Source organism: Falco rusticolus, chromosome 2 (assembly GCF_015220075.1).
Source record: "Falco rusticolus isolate bFalRus1 chromosome 2, bFalRus1.pri, whole genome shotgun sequence".
Lineage (NCBI taxonomy): Eukaryota > Metazoa > Chordata > Aves > Falconiformes > Falconidae > Falco > Falco rusticolus.
In genome coordinates this window covers 114410665-114434528 of record NC_051188.1, presented here as the reverse complement: position 1 = coordinate 114434528, position 23864 = coordinate 114410665, and the positions used below count along the sequence as shown (strand labels likewise).

At 37.5% G+C, this 23864-nt stretch overlaps 1 protein-coding gene across 3 annotated transcripts in view; it reads right to left on the bottom strand.

Annotated features, from left to right (window-relative positions):
* Positions 1 to 23864, bottom strand: part of DCAF6 (DDB1 and CUL4 associated factor 6) — a 90584-nt gene that overhangs the window by 47257 nt on the left and 19463 nt on the right. For all 3 annotated transcript variants that reach the window (XM_037378070.1, XM_037378071.1, XM_037378073.1), the window contains exons 3-9: positions 20503 to 20595; positions 15157 to 15342; positions 9931 to 10044; positions 8628 to 8763; positions 6464 to 6678; positions 3727 to 3820; positions 200 to 319 (exon numbers count right to left, since the gene is read on the bottom strand). In XM_037378070.1, coding sequence (XP_037233967.1) covers positions 200 to 319; positions 3727 to 3820; positions 6464 to 6678; positions 8628 to 8763; positions 9931 to 10044; positions 15157 to 15342; positions 20503 to 20595 — 958 coding nt within the window. The remainder of the gene's footprint in view (positions 1 to 199; positions 320 to 3726; positions 3821 to 6463; positions 6679 to 8627; positions 8764 to 9930; positions 10045 to 15156; positions 15343 to 20502; positions 20596 to 23864) is intronic.

Here is a 23864-nt window from a genome sequence, read left to right as displayed (position 1 = left end):
GAGTCCAAAGGTAAACTTACTCTGTCTCTAAAGATCCCTTTGTATTACCATTCATATGGCAAACAGGTGTGCTCAGTCCTTCAGAGTGCACTAAAAATTCCTTAGTTTACACCTCAGAAAGGCTGATATTCACTCCCTGTACTTTCAGTACAAACATACTGTCTGTTGTAATTATTATTCCTGAAAAGAAGGAAATCACCTCTGGACCGTGATCTTCCTCGTCCTCGATTGCTTTGTGCAACTTCACTAGCTTCTTCAAACCACCTTGACAGCATGTCTGACATCCTCTGCATCAGAGAGACATTAGGACTTTGCTCCCCTGTAAAACAAATAAAGTTTTATCTACAAGTTCACAAAAGCGTTCGTTTCCCCCCCTCCCCCTCATTTTTTCCTTCATAGAAAAAACCAACCCTATGCTGTAAGCTACGGAACCAGTAACCCCCTGAACCATCTCTTTTTTCAGCAACAACAGTCCAGCAAGACTTGCCAGCTGAACCCAGCACCACATAAAAACCAACAACTCCTTTTCTGCTTTACAATTACCTGGGAGCTTTTGTACACACGATGTTGTGAAATTTGCGTCATTCAGTTTTAAATGCTGCTTGAATAAGTTAAGAAAGCCTAGATTTTATGTTTTTCCAGCTAATTGTAAAATAATACATTTTGTCATTAAACAATGCAAGAGAAAAAAAGACTAGCATAAAATTAGAACATGACGTTTTTAATATTTCCAGAAGGTTGTAATGTAATACAACTGCAGAGTTCTTCTAAGGTTTTTCATTTTCACACTTTCCGATCAAGATTCGGGACTGCAAAGACTCCCAAGCAGCACAATCTCTGACATACTTTCTTTCAACATAACTCAAAACATTTTCTTCTCATTTTATTTCTGGGTTTAGTACATATGAAAGAAAATTCATTTCAAGAAAGAAGATAGGAAAAATTCCATTCATGAAAGGCTGAAATAGAATATTTGAATTTTTAAGGGTTTTTTATAGTCTGTGAAATGTGGTGGTTTGGAGGGGGTTGTTTGGTTTTTGGGGGGTTTTTTTTGTTTGTTTGTTTTGTTGATGTTTTTAAACAGAATGGCATCTTCCAATAGAAAACCATTCCACTGGACTGGACCATTTCACTCACATTGAAGTTAAGAGCTTCTGATGGCCCCTTAGCCTCTTTGGAGGTATCTGGTGTTTGAGCAACCTTTGGAAAAGTTTTGTAATTGAAAGACCTTAAAAAATAGAATCCCTGTGAAGTACTATTACTTATGAAAATATGTATGTGAAAAATATTTTAATATCCTGCATACAAAAGCTAACACTGAAAGATTCTGCAGCATGCTTGGGAAGAACATATACAGTGATACAGAAGAACAAGATCAGTGCTGCAACCTGCACAGATGTTATAAAAGCTGAAAGACTAATTGTCGTGACGGAGGGAAGACACAGTCACTCAATATGAGTGATCAGCAGACTTCGTTTATTGTCCCTTACAGTCACCTTTTATGCCTTGTTATAATTAGCTCATACATATTACAAAAGTTAAGCTCATTATTGGTTAGTTGCCTAAATACCAAGCCCGCCCCTAGTTTCTCTTCTGTAGTTATCTGTTCCCACCTGCAACATTCTTTTCCCACCAAAATCTTCCTGTTATTGTGTAACAAGAACAGCCAAAGACAGTGTATTTTTGCTTTACTTCAGATAAGCTGAGAGTGATGTGCATTTTTGTCCAGCCAGCTGGACTATGTCTATGTGACCCTTTTCAGCTAGCCAGTTATCCACAACTAATCAAATATCTGGCGCAACTTTCAGGACTATCTTTCAGGACTGCAGACAATCTTCACTGGTACGATACAGCTTGAATGTATCAGCACTAGACCTTGCTTTGGGATGATTTGCTTGAGTTTGAAAGACATCGTTGGGAATGGAGAAGGGAAGGGGACCACACCAACCCACTCCCACAAAAACAATGCCCCTCAGTCTGACCTCAGCGCCCTTGTCTATCCTCATTTCCAGACTGCAGGTCACTGAGCCTCCCCTGGGATCCCTCACTCCCTTCCCTGTACACCAGACAGAGGAGCTCTGACCTCAGGAGCTTAAAACACAAAAAATGGAATGCAACAGCTGAAGAAAACAGACAAAAGGTATTTAATGATGAGAAGAGAGAACAATGAATGGTTAAAAGGAAAATAAGGCACAGGTCACCACATGCCTAACTAATGCAATATACCCATTCTCTCTCTGTCACTATACAGTTGTCTCAAACAATGCACAGTAAAGATATTGAAGCTTTGTTTTGAGAAAATAAAAATCTAGCCAAGGTCTATACTGCAGGAGTCCTTTTCTCAGGCTTCATTTCCTCACCAGCAGGTTTACTTGACATTATGGGGAAATGACAGCTAGAAGGACACTGGAAATATTTAACCGAGAAAGAATCTAGATAGAAAGTAACTTTGTGCAAAGGTAAAGCAGCAATTAATTTTGATGGGAAAAACCTGCAACAAAAGTGATAGCAAAAGTGCCCCTAACATGAGGGGCTATACAAATAAGATCTGTGGAACTAAGGCACTAAGTAAACAGAACATAAAACTGTTAATGATCAAATTCTGTGATATTAGAATTATAGGATGAAACAGAGCAGTTTAAAAGGAAAGAAAGTATTCCTTTACACAGCAGGCACTGAACTTCTCAAGTCTTTTGCCACAGGAAATACTATCAGCAGGTTCAAAAAAAGGATTACAGAAACTCAAGGCAAGAGAACCATATGCAGATTCTAACGCAACAGATGGGAGCGTACCCTCCAACGTTTCTAATCCACTAATTCCAAACACTGTGGGAGCAACAAAGGCAACAGACTAAGGTAAGAGTTCCCTCCCTAAACAGCATCTCCTATTGCCCGTGTAGGATACGGAATCGTACTCCACATGGACCATTAGTCTGACACAGCTAGACAATTTTATTGTAGTTTGAGGAATCAGGAGGATGAAAAAAACAACAGAAAACCCAGAAAGGTAAATGGTAGGCAGAGAAGCGAGACAGATTTAAGGGATCTAGAACAAATCCTTATACCCCCACGACCTGTCAGATTTAAACAAAAACACATCATTAAGTGGAGAGTAAGATGAGTGACAAAGCATCCCCCGTCCTGCTTTGGTGTCCCATTTTCTGTTACTAAAGCATAGCTTTCAGAATGCTCTATCTGCTGAAACCTCAAGTAATTGAGTTATACATTACAAACATGAAAATATAAGCATAACAATTTAGTCACTACATGTTTTATAAAAAAGTGAAAGGCACAGTATTAGTATCCTGCTGCTCTGAATTCCAGTCCCCTAATGTAACTGTTATAGAGCATTTAATTTGTAACTCTGATTGCATATGAGGCTTGCCTACAAAAAGGGAAATAGGTATTTGTGTCACCGTATGACTAATGACAATGAAACAAGCTCCCCTTGATTTACATCAGACTACCTGAAGCAACAATTTTTCTGATTTAAAAATATTTTTAAATTTAGACATTTTTAACAATCACTGTAGAATAGCAGTTTGGTGTTAAATTCTAAGAAAACCATCTTAAGACCCGGCTGATTCTTAAAACACGGACAGTTTTGTTTGAAGCACAGGAATACCGAAGAAAAATTGGAAAATAAACCCCAAATCAACAACAAACAAACAAAAAAAAATGACACAAGCAAAGACAACAACCTCCCTCCAAAAGGAAACACTTTACCATCTCTTTCTCGTTCACTCTCAGGCCTTGCTCTTGGTCCAGTATCCGACCAGTCCCCTCTTAGCCTCAAACGTTTAACAGGAGGTTGCCGTAACTAGGGGAAAAAAAAAAAAAAAAAAAAAGGATGGGGTGAGGTGGAGAAGGGCATTACAAAGCTAAGCTATTTATTTCAGACAGTACAGAATTCTAAGTCTAAATTTAAATGTAGTATCTCCATTTTCTTAATTTTCATAAATTTGTATGTGTCACAAAAAAATGGAATGTCAGTCATATGTTCAGATCAACTATGAATAAACACAAAACTGTAACAATAAGAATGCAAGAGTTTTAGCTACACCGAACTTCAACAGTCTAAATTAATCTCTCAGAGTAAGTGCAGCTTTTATTTTATGCAGTACTAACTCTACTATGTTAATTGAGGCTTTCCATACTGAACAGTAATTAAGGTTTTCCAGAATTCAGCCTGGATGCAAAAGTATTCACCCCTTCATGTTAAAACCTATATGGCAGCTTCAGTTTAATGAAACGTGCATTTGCATCTAAGCAAAAGGAAAAAAACAATCAGGCATTACTAAAACAAAGAAATTTTAAGAAAATATATTTTAGTTTATTTTTTAACCCATCTTTTTTTTTAAAAAAATTATAACGGGGGTTTTGCAGCAGGAAGTATAGTACAGGTACTATATAGGTAGTGTTACTTCCAGCAACTTGAAGGGATACAGCCAGAGCTTTGAACATTCACAAAGGCAGTTTGGAGCTTGAAATTACGTGTATTGGCTGAGTATTCCTGGCTTTTTTTAAAAAAAAAGGTGAATAATTGTGCTGACAATTTTAAATTAAACTCAAAACCCCTGTGGTGAAAGCATGTTAAAGTATTATCTTTCAGGAGCCAGCAGATTCAGAAAGCCAGCTTTACATTTCTTCTACTCTATACAACTTAAAGCCAGGCTGGAATAAAAATAGCATTTCAGGAAAATCAAGCAGCAAGAAAAGATTACAGGACACATTCCATGCCTACAAAGGAAAAGAATATGTAAGATCTGTTATTAATAGGTGGCCACAATCATGTCTCTCTACAGTGACTGGGCAGTCAGTTCACCACCAAATTACTTCACATCAGGTTAATGTTACACAGAAGAGAGGGAGAAGTGCAGGACCATCAGGGCATCCCACTTCTGGGTTCCTCTTTGCTCGCTCCTGCCTCAGTGAGGTAACAGTGTAACTCACCTGGACATTCCTCCTCAGTCCTACGAATTTACACCCCCTCCTGATCAACAATATTTGTACCAGTAATAGCAGCCTGTGGCCCAATAAATAAGAGCATGGTCATTGCTAGTAACGTGCCACAGGTTTAATATGAAGCTAACAACGCAAGCCTCACACTTGTCGGGCTTTGCCTGGACTTCACTTGGAGCGTTCTGTTAGCTCATTCAGCTGCAACAGCAATTTCCAGTGATTGTTCACAGAAAGAAAAAAAAAGGATGTTTATCACCGAATTTGTTTTAGTTTTACTGAGACTTGCATAGAAGTGTAGCATACAATTACCTGTTAACAGTTTCGGTACATACAGGAACGTTAGCTAGTTAGTTAGCTTTAGAAAAAAGAACTACTGATGACCACAGGACACCCGATGCAGCACCAAGTAGTACAGGCAGAGGGGCTGACAGCAGATACCCTGCAGGTGTGGGCACAGGAGGGTACCAGGGAGACACCTTCTCAGCAACCCAGCCGTGGCTGTTTACTGTAAAGGTTGGACCCAAGCAACAATTGGTTTAGGGATAACAAGGACAAAGAACAAGCAGTTAAAAGTAAAACCGTGCCACACTGGCTGACTAATAAAGAAAACAGGTAATGTAAAATGTGTTGAAAAACATAAAACAGCCTCCAAGTAGATTCTAAGAAAAAAACAGGAAGAAAACATCAGCATCATGCTTCTCCCAGCAAAGAGGAGGAAGAAATCACCATCACTATCATCACACTCATCCTCCAGGTGGAGACAGCAGGATGTTGACAACTCATTGTAAACTCCCTTGAAGCCCCTGTCTCAGACTAAAGGTAATGAATTCACCAAGCAGAGGAGCTTCTGAAAGGGTGAGAGCATAATGCCAGAGAAAATAGTGGATGGTTGGAGCAGTGCGGGAGGGGGAAGAGATGTATAATTTCACTGTGGCTAAAGAGATTTGTTCTACACTGATCAGAAAATTTAGACTGGAAGGGTCAGCATCATTGCAGCTGAGCTGATAATAAACAACTGCTTGTGTTTTGGTTACACAGCTGAAACTTTTAATACTATTCAGTACCAGTGGCTTACCTCCTCAATCTAAACATTTTGTACCCCCTCGTCTCTGTCATTAAATGGTAACTTTAAACAAAGTATTTATACTTGATTTCAAAGAATATGCTTTTGGTGGCATGGAAAATAATAGAGAATACACCTCTGTTACACCTATGTTACGAGAGTGACATACCACCCTTGCTGGTCTTAGAACCTGAGGTTCATGTAGATGCCTTCTCATCTTTAGGAGAGGAAAACCAGACAAGAAAGAAAACCAGAGCAACAAAATATTGTAAATAAATAAATAAATACAGTGTACACGTGCAATCTACTTGTCACATCTCAGTCTATGAACATCAACATTAATTCAAGATTAATTTAAAGGGAAATACAACCGATGTAAGTGTGTCACAAGAAAAAAAAAAAAACCACACATGAAAACAGGTCATCTTAATCACTTGCCTCTTCCCGTCTCTCTTCAGCAGAAGGAACTTTAAGTTCTCGTGCCGTGTCATCCTTGGGATCAAACAAGTATATGTAATCCGATGAGTAGCTAACAAGGATCTCTTGACCATCTTCACTATAACAGAGAGATGTTACTCTGCAGGATTTGTTATTGAGATGAGGAGGAACAAAACGTGCCACCATTCCAACAGTGCCCCTACCAGCATAATTCCCTATATTAAAAAAAAAAAAAAAAAAGGAGTGCAGGGGGAAGAAAGAAACCATATATTTACTATGGGAATTTTTCAACATCTTCAATATACTTATTTAACATCCAACAAAAGATGATTAGAAAAAAAGCTAAGTATCCTGTAGCTTCTACATTAAATTGGATCTGAGTAATGACATATCAGATCTTACTGGTATTCTGTATTTTTGTTTACAAACACTACATACATCATTAAAAAAAAAAAAAAAGAGATGAACACACACAGAGAAATATATTTATATATCACATACACATCACATGACAGTATGGTTGCTATCTGTCAAATGTAGTACAAATGGAAATTTTGGAACCCAAGAACTTTTACACAATAATAATGCAAATCTGTATCTACACACAAATTAGAAAGGAATTAATTATATGAAACCTTAAAAGTTTAGGACACACATCTCCTCTTTTCTACCCAAAATGTTTTTAAAAATAGTAGTTTTTCTTTGAGACATAATAGTGCTGTCACTTTGAAACTACAGAAATATACAATACATTGGACATACCATGCTTCCCTGACAACTCACCTCCATTCCACACACTAAAACTATCTTAAATTCTAGAATTATAGTTTGTGAGCAAATAAAAGTTACCTCTAAGAAGATCCAACATTCAGAAAAACAGACTGTTCCAAAACCTTATAATTTGCCATGTAACTGTTTCCCACATGGCATACCTGTTGTGGCTTAGTATGCGCCACAGTCTGCCCTTGACCACAGAACAATTCAGAATTTATCATCTCACACTATAGCAGGACTGAAACAGAATGTTTTAAGTGAAAATCAATAGTTTGCTCACAAGTCATAGAATACTTCACCTCTAAAAAAAAAAACCAACCAAAAGCCAAACACACAGCCCCAAAACAAACAACAGAACCCTATACCACTACATCCAGAAAAATTAAGAGTCTTCAACATTTTGTCTTTTCCTTCCTTTACTCCCTAGGCCAGCATACCTGAGTTCATCTTAGTCCTGTATTGTTACAGCACAAGAGAGGTACGTAGTACCTTTACATCAACCCCCCCCCCCCCCCGAATCTGTTTCTCAGGCAGCTGCCACAGATTTTTGCTGACCACTGTGATGAAAGGAAGAAATCTTATAAGAATGTTAGCACGATGAGAGGGCTATTTTTATGTTTATTGAGTGATCTGTACTCTTTCCTTGCTCCTCCATCACAATCATCAACAGGAAAATGCTGCAAGAAATGACAGATTCTGTGACACTAATTACTTGTATGAATGTGTATGCACAGCTATGTATATTAATTCATACGTGTCCAAACAAACAGTGATCATACACTGTAAGAAAGAGCTATGTTAAAACTACATAACACTTTTGCATGTCACCTGAATTTTTTGTTATAAAATCCTTAGGTAAGCATTGGAAGCATGTTAGCTTTCACCTGAAGGATTTGTAGCTTCTCAGTAAAAATACGGTAGCTATAACAACAACTACTGCAAAGGTAAGCATACTGCATGATATTGTAGAGTTCATAAGATCTCTTCCCATAAGAAGCAATGCATTCCAGCTTGGCAGAGTACAAGAAGAAAAGAACTACAGTAAAATTCAGGTGGACCACTGCAGGCTGCTATCATTAGCTTTCTGGAATCTCGGAATCACATATTTCAAGACAAAAGAAGAGACATGACAAAATGTCTTTTTCTGCATTCAGTGTATCACATATCCTAAGATGGATGAAGAGATTAAGTTTACTTACCTGAAGATTTCTGTATTAGCAAGTATTAAAGTGAAACGATTCTGTTATTTACAAAGCATAGTCCTCAGTGAAGAAAGCTACGCTACATTCGATACTACACTTCAGTCATTCACCACCCATTTTGGAAAAAAAGAATCTGAAACAGGATCTGCAAATGGTTAGAAAAGCTTACTGTAAGGTATGGTTCCTACCTGTTGCTCTTGTACCGAGCATTCGCCGATCATATATTCTCACTGAGCTATCAGAACAACCCACTGCAAGATAGTAGGGGATTGGTGGACAGATAGCGACAGAAGTGGCAGCACGCCGACAGTTTATTAAAATATCCTGGAACAAACAAAAATACAGCATTTAAATAATAGCTCTGAAAGTTTGAAACATAATTCTATTTTTTACTTCAGGACACAAGCCTATTAGTCGGGGAGGTTTTGAGAAAACTAGGTTTGCCCCTGTGAAGGTAGGTTGTAAATATGTGAAAGAGAAAAGCCACTGCAGGGAAGGAAAACTATCAGAGGAAGAAATACAGCAGGAGATCAACTAAAAAAGAAAGCAAACAAACCAAAACAAACCACAGAAACAAACAACAGAAACATTTAAGGATAGATAAACATAACAACTACAGATCTATAAACTAGCTTGCACCTTGGATTTTCTTAAAATTCAACAGTAATCTATGTTTCCATAAGAGTACCACATACACAGAAACAGTTTAAATTGATTTAAAGGATCAGAATAGATTTCATCCATTGGCAGATAATTGGATAAAGGGGCAGGTCTGTAGGGGCCCGGGGAGGGAACCTATAGGTGTGCACGTATAGGGGGAGTGTATAGAGGAGCTGTATGGGGTGTGGAGGGGGGACTTGTAGAGTTGTGTCGGGAGGGGAGGGGAGGGGAGGGGAGGGGAGAGGAACCCCTAGAAGGGGTAAGGAAGTGCATAGCAGAATAAAATTAATCTAAAGTAGTAATACATACGTTGCTGTCAGTTTTTCTCCAATATTAAAACTGTTTCTGAAATGTAAACACAGTAGATACCACCAATACCTTACCTTCTAGGGAGTAACACCAGTGACTAATTTGATCTAGTATAATTCATTACCAAATCTTTTCTTACAGAAGGACAAAGGATGCTCAAGAACTCAAGGCTGCAGATGATTTTCAAGACTCATTTTTTACTTCGAACTCTGTACTCTATAGTAACTGACGTACATCAGACCAAGAGACTCAATTTCAACATAGAATCTTTTCTACTATATCTGAAGCCTCACACTGAAGTTCATAAACTAAAAAAATGCCACAGGAGATACTATAAATAAATAAATAAAAATCAAAAGAGACTCCCCAAACTTTTTTTGTTTCTTGGGAAATATGTTGTCATCTCCACCAAGGACCCTGAAATCTATTATTTCTAAAAGCCTTACCAGAATTCATATCCTATGTTTGTATGATGTACAGCTCTACATTTAGGTCATCTTTATTAAAAGATTTCACTCTTACATCTTTACAATCTTCCTTTGTGCAACTTGTTTTGATTCGAGTATCAAACCATCTTACAGTGCCATCTTCACCACAAGAGAGGAAAGTATAGGGATCATTTGGTACTGTCATAATCTGCTCAAAAAAAAAAAAAAAAAAAAAATTAATACTTCCAGAAATACCATACCATTAATATGAAAATAAAAGCATCAGTATTTTGAGCAGCAGTAAAGACTGAAGCAATTACGGCAAGTCAAGCTTTCTGTTGAAATAAAGAGGAAAACTGAAAAACTGCTGATGTGTCTTTGTTTTCAAGAAAAGGTCTGAACTAATGAATTTAAAGCAACTGTGGAACGTCACATAAGATCAAATATTTGTAAGTCAAAACTTAGTTATTTCTATTATCTTTTAATTAGCAACGTACATCTACTGCAATCAGTTTTCAGATGAGCAATCAATTCGCTGCAATAATTCAGCAGAAGCTCAGTTTGTTCTCTATCAAGTAATCAAAGACAGTAACAAACAAAAAACCCTCAGAAGTGTGAATGACATGAAAATACTAGACGGCTTTCAGTCCCATGGGGCCATTCCTTTACATTCATAATTGTCCGCTGAAGCAGCTATACATTAAAAGGTGTTACTAACCTCCCCCCCCCTGCATTTTATATATATATATTTATTTATTTATTTAACTTTTTAAGAGAGCACTGTATTGCACCGTTTTCCTGACCTCAGCCCTACTCAAACTAGAGAAGACTCAGATGGAGTCACATGTATAGCTTCACTCAAGAAGGCCTCCTTAAAACAAAATAAAAAGGCAAGGAATGATAATATTAAAGGTGAATTCCACAGGTCAATGAATGTACATGAAAAGTCATGTTTTTACATGCTATCCTTTAAATACAAAACAGAGCATGTTGTAGAAACTAGCAGTATTTTTTTCTCTTACACTACTGCTACTATCAGTAACTTCATAGAAATTTAGAAAGCTGCAAAGATCAGTAATTGTGCAATACACTAATTCAACACAGAGTAAATGAGTGATTCTTCACATTTTTAATGCAATAATTTATTCTCCCCTTCAACTCTTAATAAATACGGATATCAGCAAATCTCTCTGAAGTGGGATTACACCGGTAATCGCTGCAGGATTCAGCATTTTGTCTTGTAATGTTTTATATATATATAAAAAATACATTTTATATATATATAAAAAATACATATATAAATTAACTAAGACAAGGTCTGCCATGCCAAATCTTACTGCTGACAAACAAAAAGTTTAGCAGGCATAACAAACCCAAGGTTTTAACAACAATGGAACAATAAACTTCTGAGCTTCGACCATTATTCCTCAATACGTTAGCATAACATAGTGAAAAGAGTGTTTTTGACTACAAATTCACTCAAATTAATCTCATTGGTGTAGTTATAAAAGCCAGCAATTGTTCTTCAATCCACGAAATCCTTCCAGCGTTTTTGCTGTATTTCGATGCAGAGCTTTTATTGAGAACATTTACTTCGTACCAAGAATGTTGCTGAACATGGTATAACACAGCGAGCCCTTATTTCTAGTAGTTGTATTTTATTTTTATTCACACTAATACTGTTTGACAATATGCATGTAATATTGCAGTACATACCTCCACTTGCACACACAATTTTTGTGCGGTGTTTAAAAACATACTAAGTACTTTATAAGCACTAAAATAGAAACTCAGAAGTGCTGACCCAAATAATTATGTCATTATTACTAAATTTAAGTTCAACAACTACACATTACATATATAATTTTCATCCTTTTTTTACTAACAAAAAAAATTCATTTTCTATTTAACTTTAAAAATATATAGCTATATGGTCATGTTACTGTATTGAAAATATGAAGGTAAGAGTTCTCCATAAAATTACATTCTTCTTCTGAAATGCAATTAACATAAAGGGCAATAAAGAAAAGCATTTGGCTGAGTAAAAATAAATGTATAAAAAATAAATTGTCCAGAAACATTTCAAGAACATGTCTCCCTCTCTCTACTTACTCTATTCTCCCCCAGAATGAAAAACAGTTGTCCAGTTATCTCACAGTTCATAACAATCTACACAAATTTCCACATTACTCTCTTTCAATTGATGTTTTTCTAACGTCTTGGACTGCCATAAACTCCAAGTTTAAAGTGCAGTACAAATTCAAACCACATTCAAATTTAGAATTGGTACCTCAGGGGCAGATGATACAAGCTTTTGTTATTTAGAGAATCCAATGAGTCAAAGTTCTATATTTAATACAATGACGTGGTTACATACAGCTGGGCAGTAACGTCATGCTATTTTGAAATTATTTTCCCACTCCAGAAACCTCTCAGTGACCAAGTTTGTTATGTCATAAAGTAAAGCTGTATCTCAGCCATTTACTTAAAAAACCCTGCTATTTATTATACTTTCATATGCCAAGGCTCAAAAAAAGATCTGCTATGCCACAAGGTAATGCATACGTTTCATGTTCAAATATCAGGTTTGAGACACAGTAACAGAATTTATAGCCTTTATAAAAGTACCTCCCAAAAGTATAATAAACCTATCCTTTTGAAGAGAGGTCAAATTGAGATATGTTAAACCTCAGTGCAAAACAGGTGAAGAAAAGTAACCTCAAAAAGAGACACGGTTGTTAAAATAGTCAGTTATACAAGGGGGTTGAGATTCCTTCCGTTACCTGTGTTGAAAAGCAGTACAAAGGACCAAAACAGTATCACACTGCTGTCACTCAAAACAATAATGTCCTCTTGTTCACATTATTTGCGGAATAAACACCATACCAAATGCCACCGGTTTGACTGTGCAATACAGCAACCATCCGTACTATCTTCAACGAATGATTTTGAAGAATTCTACTATATTCTACAACTACTTACTGCTCAGTTTAGTTGTTCTGTATGGACAACAATAAAACTTGCACCATGATTTGCCAAACTGTTAGGCTCTTCGTATCTCTTCTAAAATATTTTTCAAACTCTTACAGTCTGACAAGTTCAATTTGTTGTACCTATGAAGTTTATATTTATCATCTGGTTTAGTAACTTGCAACATGCATACCATCATTACTGATGACAAACAACACCTTGCGAAGAGACAACCAGACAACCCACATCTCATACTACAGGTTGGAAGTGTTATGTTCTAGCCTCCATTACAACCCCTGACCCAACAAGCACAACTGGCAACTGCTTTCACTGAATTTTCCCAGCCTGACCACTGGTTTGCAGCACCACCTGGTGTCAGTCACTTTATGGGATCAACCAAAGCGTTGGGCAACACAAGCTCAGGCACATCAACACTTCAGACAACCGCAGCGACTTCCACGCGGCCATCGACTCTTTCATGAGCAGCACTCTGAGCAGCCTCGCCCATAAACCCAAACCTCACACACCCAAACCCACTGCTCCAATGATACTTCTACTACTGCCTTCACCGCCCCTCGGCACCGTATCCGTAACCATTCTCCTAGTCTCAAGCTCAAAGCTGCTTTATACAGTACTCACAGCTAGCTACCCAGGGGACAGAGGTACCCGTTGAGCCCCTAAGTGGCTGCCCCCAAGCCTGCAGCCCACCACCAAGGGGGGGGCTCTTATTTCCCCACGAAGTCACAGTGCAAGGACCTGACCACCCGCATCCTCAAGCAGGGCATTTTGTTTTTAAGAAATAGCATCTCGGTCTCTAGAGGTTCTGGTGAAAAGCCAGGTTTTATCTGAGATACAGAGAACATCCAACCAACGCGCAGAATCCACAGAGTAGCACACAGACTACTATCTATAGTAAACTTCAGTGGGAACTGAGGCAGTTTAAGCTTCTGACCCTGGGCCATAAGGACTGATGCTATTCAAAGGCAACAGCAGTTTCTCGGGCAAAACAAATCTCCAAAATAAAAGCAGATGATGCAAGCCTGGGATCCAGAAGCGCATTTTGCAAAACTGAAAAGACAGTCTTATATTAAACCCCAGGCAAAACCATATGTAACCAAACAAAAACAGAAGAAAACCAAAACCACAAACCCCAGAAATGGAGTGAACACCACAAGGTTCTCTCAACTGACCTACACAGTTACCCTGCAGACAAGAAGCATTTTTGACAAAACCTTTAATGGAAAACATGTAATTACAAATGTAAGGACACATCTATACATGATCAAAAATTAATTCTGGCAGTACTGCATCCATTTTCTTTTTTCACACAGCCTTTTCACATACACAAACACCTGATTTCTTAACAGGTATTTTTAAATATTCTGTTCACTTAACCTACAAAGAAAGATATTTAAAAGTTTGCCATGAAATCTGAGTGAAATAGTTCAAGCAGCGATCAGTTTGGCATTTTTTCCCCCTCTCTGTGTACTGTGGTAGTTAAAAAAACCAAACAAAGAAAAAATAATCAAAAACCACAGCACTGGAACATTTATAACCTATGAAGGAAATAGCAGTATTTTTTCTATTTTAAGCACAGTAAGTTTTAAAAGCAGATTTTGCTGTCAATTAAATAAATAGGTCAATAAATCTGATTATCTTCCTAACTTAAGTAACATTTTTTTTCTTCACTTGCCTATTTATAGGAACAAAACTTCCAAGCAAGGATTGAAAACACTGGTGCTGAATCTACACATGAAGAATTAACTATGAAATCAAATAGAGAAATTACCTAAAACTATCAATAGGTTTATTCACACATGCTGAAATAAACATTTCTTAGAAGGATTTAAACTGTGAAAAAGGCATTAAACTGCTGAAAAGTTGGGGAAGGGGAGAAGAGAAGTTAAAATGCAAATCATAGCCACTGTCCCCCACTCCCCAAACTACTTTAGAAAGAAATTCACAGCACAATTTAAATCAGTTTTGCTCTGCAGAGGATTCTTTCAGTGAAGCTGTATTTAGCAGCTACATTTGCAAAGAAAGTGGTCTTAATAACACTACCTTTTGGAAAGTCTTCCATTTAATTTAGACAACTTATTTTTCTTTTAAAGCCTACTCTAAGAATGTAAAAAAAAAAAAAAAAAAAAAAAAAAAAAAAAAACCACGCACCAAAGCAAACCAAATAAGAAAAAAAACAAAACAACAAAAAAACCAAAACCAAAAATAGAAGGAAGGTTCTGCAGCTCTCACTGAAATAAAGCTTTTGGCAGTCTGGTTAAAATCTTGGGCAACAATACAAGAAAATACGTATTCTATCCATCTTAAAAATTATCAGACTTTTGTGAGATACCTCATAGGTAGTTCCATAGTGGCATGTATACTGGCATTGTCTGTTGGTCTCCGCATCTTGTTCAACATTAGTGTAAAAAATGACTCCATCTCCAGAACAAGATACAATCTGTTTGTCGTTGGTGCAGGGTAAGAATTTTGCACTAAAAATATTGGCCCTGTGTCCTGAGCGAATGGTTGTTAAAACCTAAGGAAAAGAGAAAAAGGAAGGCTGTATCAGTTTAATAATTTCAAAGGCAATGAAGAATAGGAAATAACAGACTCCGGCACTATAAAACATCAGTTATGTACAGGCTGCCAGTAACCTACAGTTTAATACACCAGAACAGAGAAGCTGTCTTTACACTGAATTTCTTTTAAGAACGAAGCAGTTCCACAAGAGACATTCACTTACGCACTTGCACAAAGTACTCTACAAAATGAAAGGACTGAAATGCAACTGCCACCTTTTGTTTTTAAAATGCTAGTGATATAAAACATCAAATTTCTCCAAGTAAAACATTAGCCCAGGGTGATAGCGCAGCCAGCCAGCATGTCAGCGAGGAGGGATTTAGAAGATCTGGGGTATTGCGGGTCAAGAAGAATAAGGCATTGCGATCCAAGTCAACTTTATAGACTTTAAAAATTCATGCTATTCTTAAAATAAACTCACTTTATAAAGGACAACTGAAGCTTATAAGAAAGGATGTTTTGAAACCAGTCAAAAATAAAGATTTCAGAACATGATTACAGGGCAATAAGCTAAGACTTAAGTCTCAATGAATGTCATTCATCTACAGTACAGCAGAGAAGCATATAGTTTACTTTACCACCAGTTGGTTTTAAACACTTTGTGACAACTCTTTATATTTTCTAACATACTTATTAGTCTACCAAAACCAAAAAAAAACCCCCTCCATACACTTCCCTGTGCACTAGTGAACATTCTATTCTTACCTTCTTTCTCCCATCTGCAGCACTTAAACCAAACTCCATTTTCACCACTAATAGGAAAAAGATACTCACCAAGCTGTTTACAGTATTAAAATTACTTCCAAATTTCCACTCCATCAACTTAATCAAAGAAAATACTATGCAAATGAAGTTTCTCTCCGAGCAACAGCTCATGCCTAATATTTCACAAGTGCTATTTCACACCTTTTAAACAATTCACACAAAAAAAGATTAAGTGTATCTGCATATTCTGAAAGATACGCAAGGCTTAGTATTAAGAAAAATAATCAAAATCAGGAGATGTAACCCATTAATTTTATTTCAATAAATACGCTTCTTCATTTAGATTGGTTCAGATCTCTGCAATTTACTGAAAGCATTCCAAATCCAGACATTCAAAAGAAATTAGGAACTCTATCAAAAAAGCAACTCAGACCAAGAAGTCCATAAGGTACCCTAGTTCAGATTAAAGTTAAAGACATCACCTGCCCGTCCCACTTCTGATTTTACATTACTGCTACTGTGAAAGAAATATTTTTGTCCTGACAAGAAATCCTTTTTTATCTTAGTCATTAAAACCAAACTAAATAAATTTAAACTACTAGGGGCTTCTCTACCATCTTGCCAGCTCTCCATCACTTCCTCTACTGCTGAATATAAGCAAGCGGAGGGGGTTTTTTTCTTTGCTCTGGTGTACAATGTCCTTCTCTCACCAAATTGTAGATACTTCTTACTTTCCCCCCTTTTTCGCACAAGCCCAATCTAATGCCCTTGCTTTTCATGCAGACAATAGCTAATTTATTCTAATTTTCTGCTGCAGTTTTTCCCATCTGCTGATCTCAGTTTAGACATGGAGATGATGGCGCTCAAACTTGGAAAAAAACCTTCTTTTTAGATTTTTCTTTCCTTCCCTTCTTCTCGTCTCCACTGTAAACTGAAACAGCATTCAAAAAAAAAAAAAGAAGACAGTTACGCATTTTCAGTAGAGTTTTCTCACATGTGGATCTAACCTCCTCTCACATGCCCCTCAATTTCCTATGTTGCACAATGTTGCAATAAGAAGTATTAAAGTATCACAGCATTTATTATATGCAGAAGACTTTCCATGCCCTTCTTGACTTGCACATCCTTGTACAGCCTTGACTTGTACATCCTTTTCTACTCTGGTTGTTAGGCTGCCTTGGAGGGAGGAGAAAGAGGCATACAAAGTTGCTGGTACCTAGGCAGCGAAAAAGATGAGCAAATACAACACACACAACCAATCCTCAAAAGCCTATTGTCGCTACACAGAGTGAAACAATACTACCACCTCACTCCATTGGAGTATTTTACTACCGGCATATAACAGGCTACAAATACTTAATCACTGAGGAAAAGGGGGAGGGGGAAGCAAAGGATTTCAGATGTTCTTTAAAGTAGTTGACTAGCTGTAGTAATTCTGACATCCTCATAACTTTTGTAATTTCTTAAGTAATATCTTACACAGAAAATCAATTGAAGAGGCAACAAATTCAAGAAATCAAAATGTATCTCTTAAAAGCACAGATTAAATCCTTGGGATGGGATTACTAATTTATGTAGCGATCCCAGAAGCTTGCATACAAGCTCCATCCCTAACAATAAGTATTTTCCTCCAAGGAAGCAGAATTTCTGGCAGCTACTCTGTTGCCTTCTTTAAATCTGAAATGTTTAAGTTCTGTTTACAATAAAAAGTTACTATAATGAAAAAAAAAGCATTTTTTAAGTCACGTTAAAAACTAAAACCAGTTTTAAAAAGTGGTTTTATTTCCACTCTGGCTTACTTTTTGAAAAGAAGCCTGCTGAAACAAATGCAACTCAAATATCAGTGGGTTACTAAGTTTTTCAAGATGTATTTAATTTAGGGTTCCCACTCAAGATGCCACAGAATCATTTACAATCCAGCCTTTTCAACAGTACTTCCTTTGAAGAGGTCAAACCCCCTTTAGAAGTAAAAGGAAAGCAAACCTAATGGAACCCCACCCTGCAGTGAAAAGTAGCAAACATGATTCTAGAAAAGCTGCGTATCTTCAGCCCCACTAAGCACCCCCCAAATCCTCCCCCAGCACCTTCTCCTGCAAGCTGAACCCTTTCTCTCCCAGAAGGCAAACCAGGCTGAAGATTCAAAAACCGCAAGTGTAATTAATTCCTAAGAATCCTGTCTTCACACAGGTATTAGCTAAGAGAAGTCTTGGGCTCCATTTAAAAGTTTTGAAAACTGAGTGCTCAACCTGATGGGAATACAGGAATTCCTGTCTTTTTAATCCATACTTGCAGCAGGTAGAGCCTGAGCTCCAGCCAAACTCTTCCCCCCTCCCCACCCCTCGTACTCGTGATGCCTAAAACAAGTAAAATGCAGAAGAAAAGCTCCACAAGACGAATTCTTCTCAGCCACTCCAAAACTATAATAAAGTGCTCATCCTTTTGATGTAGACTTGCAATTACTATACAAATAAAGTAACACATTTCTCCCCAGATGCACAAACACTATAAGCATATAACCTATTTAAACTTGAGAAACGTTTAGAAAAATGTCTCCTTCTGAGACACATTTCACAGTAACAATTAGTATTTGCATCTGGCCATAGATAACACAAACTGGAGTGACTTACATAAAACTCATGTAAATAAGAATTAAACAAGATTAAATGCTTCCTTACTAAATCAGATACTTTACTAACACAGAAGACTACATTGATGGCCGAAGTCTATTTTTGTTACTGTAGCCAGCTCATAACAGAAAATATGGTGATAAGGATATCTGCCAAGATGACAGAATTACAGTAGAGTTCTGGTACTAATACCAATTTGCTCCCTTTTCCTGTATTGATTTTGTTACTCAAGCCAGAGAAAATAAGCTAACACAACTGTCAGAGGCATTAAAAATCACCTCTCTAGTATGCTTCAGGAACAACACTGATTATTAAGTCTTCTTGCTAGTACCTGCTGGTTTATAATTACATTTGAATGGGCAGGGGGTGGGGGGTGGGGATAAATCTATCTGATCTGCTGTAAAATAATAACTCAGCTGACTTAAAAATAAGAAAACAAAACATCTCCTATATTTCTCATTTGGCTTAAGTACAGCAGTAGTACACAATGGGGAAACAACGCCAAACCATCCCATAAAAGCATAAAGTTTAAATTGCTGCGTTTATTAAAATGTTCCAATATTTTAATATAATTATATATTAAAGATAATGATATAGCAACTATGCTATAGTGATATATTAAAATAAACTCTGCACAGTAAATAATATTAAACACCCTTTACTTGCACGAAAAATTTTTACTTTGCAAGTCCCTCCAACAACACCCACTTGGGAATATAGCCTTCACCCATTTCATAGCTGTCCTAGATACCCTCCTCCTCTTCAGCTGAACTCCCAGTCCAGAAGAAACCCTGGTCTAGTGACACTGCTCTGAACTTCTGTCAGACTGACACACCAACAGCTGAACGGGAGATGAAGTTTGCAAGCTATGGCTCATTTGGGGAAGCAAGGGAAGGTATCTTACCGATAAATCACAGGCAACACTCCAGATCACTATTATTTTCCCACCGCAGCTCTTCAGGAAGGCAAAATATTGCTGCCTCCATAACCTTCTATTCAAACTCTCCTCCACCAAGACCACCCACACATTTTTGTTTCCCCAGCACATTTCACTTTTCAGCACCTCAAGTACTCAACCTCTGAGAAAGCAAAGGAGCGAGGACTTCGCTTGAACACTGCTGCACAGGATCCCCAGATCTATCAAACTATCAGCAGCTCCTTAACGAGCAAAGCGTGGAACACTGCTGCTGCGTGATGGATGCTAGCTGACATTACTGGAAGCCATTCGACTGCCTCGTAACCCATGTGAGGGCAGAAGTGGAAGAAGCAGAGACCTTCACAGCACTTCCCCCTTCACAAGCCTGCTTCCCCTACTTCAGTACAAATCCTTCTCCGTCCACACACATGCACACACAAGGCAATGTAATTTCAAATGGTAATAAAGTATTTTAATCAAGATTGACACTTCAACAATATTACACAGAAAGACAACTCAGTCTGTTACATACAGCAGAAGTTAATACAGTATTTTAAAACTAAAACGAAGCCGAAAACAATTTATCTGACTATTAAGATTTCACAAGAATTACTGAATGCTATTGCTAATTCTGACACTAATCTGTTGTGAGACCATGTTCCTTTTGTGCCAGACCACCTACCGTAAAATGGGATAATACCTACGTCGCAAGGGATTAGAATGCTAAAGGTTTTAAAGCACTGTGAAGTTTATTCCCATTTATACACACTATAAAGTACCTGATATTATCTTTGTCAGATAATAACATATGAAAAATAATAACTTAAATCCTATTTGAATATTATTGAGTATCCAGAAAAAAACCCACCTTTCTGCTGTAGGGATTACTAATTACCAGATTGGTGTCATCCGAACCAGATAAAATATATTCTCCTGTATCATTCCAGCAAATGGTATTCACCTGCATGAATTAACAAAAATTAGTTAGTCTAGACTTAGATTAATTCAATTTTCAGAATATTAAAACATCGATACTCATCCAACACTACAGAAATAGGAGTTAACAAATTCAATTGAAATTATGTAATTTCTAAGCAGCTAGCACAAAAAGAAAAATTGTGGTTTTAAAACAAATTGATAAGGGAATCACCTGCTTCATCTATGGCATCTCAATTACTCCCTCTGCTCCTGAAGAGTCCATCAGGTAAATTAAGCTTTCCCACAAAGGCCTCAGTAGCCGCAATTTTACATATTCAGGTGTTTTAATGTACCAAATCTACTCCACAGAGTTCTCCAAATTTGAACGAGAGGGTATCACAATGCTCTCGTTATTGTATCTTCACCATATCCAAATTCTGAGCATCTACTCTCTGTATACTTTTCAGTGACCACACCTTCTCAGGGATCACACAAAAAGCACCGCAGAATCCATCCCAGATCCCTTTTGAGAGGTGTGAGCATGCTGGGAAAGAATCATCCTACAGTGAGGTACAGAATCATAGCGGGAGAACTTTACAATATATTTCCTTATCAATTCTCCTTTTCACAAGACTGTGTTTCATAATGTGTCAATGAAATAAAGCTGTAAAAGCACTCAAAATCCAGGAAGCTCAGAAAGGATCCTTACAGTAACCTGTCTTCAAGCAGCAGCTCATGCACAAGCACCGAAGTCTGCATGCGTGACCACTGCTATTCCAAGTAGCCTCTAAAATAGCTTTACGTGTCAAACTGCAGCCATCAACATCTTCTGTTGGCTATATTCTGTTGGCAGAATAACTGCCTTAGTGTGGTGTATCGGAGTGGACAATATAATTCGTAAAAAAACCACTTGGTTCTCAATTGTATTTTTTAAAAATTTTATTCAAGTATTTCATTCTGAGCCCAAAAGACAGACATCTTTTTGTTTAAAATAAATATGCCCATTTTAGTTACTATTTCAGTCACAAGCTCAGTTGGGGTCCTTAATTAGGCAACGTTGCAAAATTGGAATTAGCTGTTTCAGATGGATCATATAGGCAACAACTTGACATACCCATTACAGAGCTTTAAATGCACTCTTGCCGCTCAAAAGAGAGAGATCTTCATGTTACAACAGACATGCCTATGGCAGAGTTAGTTCAGTGCTCAGCAGCAGTCAAATAATATCAGGAATCGTTAGGAAGTGCTCGCAAAAGCAAATGTCATTCTGTCAGTGTATACATCCATGCATGGCAAATCCGTGTCTTCCACACTACACAGTTTGGGTTCATATCCCACTCCCATATTTTCCATTTCCATTACTGCCCATTTGAAAAGAGAAGTTACCAAAAAGAATTACTAGAATGTTCACAGGTATCTAACACTTTCTCGCTAGAAGCAATTAATTTGTACTACTCTCGGGAGGGGATATGACAGAAGCTTACGAAATCATGAATGACAAGGAAAAAAAATAATTTTTTGTGGCTCTTTACAGTACTGGAAATGGAAGGCCTCCAATGAAACCATCACATGACACACACGGCATTTTAGTAAAACTGGAATTCATTGTCACAGAATGTCCTAAACACCAGAAGTGGAAGAATATAAATATTCATAAAAGAAGAATGAAAAACGATCAGAAACAAAGATGCAACTTTCACCCCCACCTGCCCATCAAAATGCGATGCGTCCTCCAGCACACCCTTCAAGTACTGCCTGCCTGCCCTGCCTCAGCTTTCCTCAAAAATCGTTACTGGCCGCTCTTCGGGCCAAGTTATCAGGCTTGACTGAGCATCGGTATGACCTTGCATGGCTACTCTGATGATTTTATAACCCTGACTGTCAATCACCAAGAACCACGAATTCAGCTAGCCCCCAGCTAGCCCCCAGATCCATCTATCATTGAAGTAACCTGCCCTGACAACAACTGTACTCCCAAAATACTGTCAAACATAACACAGTGCTACAGCTAGGGCAAACACACAACCCCAGAATAGTCGTCTTCATCTACAGTTACTTTCAGGCAGAAAAATACTAGCATTGCCCTAAAGAAACCGAAATGCTAATACAAGGATACAAGAATAGAACCAAGAACAAAATGCTGAAAAACCAGGGAAGCTGCCAAAAAATTAAAAAACATGCCGTGAGAAGGACGCGCTAGCACAAAAATGAAACAAATTGAGGGGGGTAGGAGTATGTGTCTAAAAGCAAAATCTGAAGAACAGGAAAGCAGAGAAAGCACTGAAGATGCAAAGGGGAGACATGATTACCTAAATGGCAGCGACACAAACCTACACAAGACATCAATCATTCTCCTTCTAAATTCCAATTTCATTGCACTGATTTGTCTCAGGGTTGAGCGACTTCAATACACCCTATCCAGGCAGAAGTTGGTTCAGAAAAATTCCTGAAGTGCGATGACATAACCAAATGTGTGCTAGGGGTCTATAACTAAACAGGCTCTTTATTCTGTACCAGCTCACCATCCCAACATCACTGGCAAAAAATACCTCCAAAAAATGACAAAGTCTTTCACTGGAGTAAGCTTGATTTTTTTTTTTTTTCTCCCAGAGAACATCAACTTTCCAGTAAGGGATCAGTCAATACATTTCTCAGTGTTCAGTACAACCTATTGACCAACAGCAAATAACCCCAATAAATATGCATACGGATCACTAAAAACCGATGAGAACTTTTTTTAATCTGCTGTAATCAAGCATGTCTCATTCCACGGTAGCAACCCTACTATTAAAATGCACTGTAAAATGAGGAGTGCCTAGAAAATTGGTCGTATTTCAAAACCATGTAGAAAAACTATGTACCTGTTACCTTCACGGCTGTTCAACACCCAACTAAAAGCATAACATAACAGTTACTACATTAAGGGCTTAAAATTCTTGGAAAAAGGTGTTAGAGCCAAAAGAAAGGGTATAACAAACACAAATGACAGTTACTAACGAGATGAGAAGAGCCAAAAGGTGCATAATTCCCTTTTTTCCATGGAGTATTTCACATTAACAACTGTATCTAATTTTATTTGCCACTCAACTAGCCTTGAAAGGAAGCAGCAGGCACTTTTGATTCATTAGTCAAATAGTAAAAAATAAATTTATTATCTCTGTGTTTTCCTCAAAGGCAACGCAGGAAGGAGCTCAGCCAATCCTTAAAAACCTGAAAAAGAAAACTCCTTCCTTCTATGTAATGTAACAGTAGAATTAACTCTTTTCTGAACTAGGATAGATTAACAGAATACAAGAAATAGAAGAAAGGAAA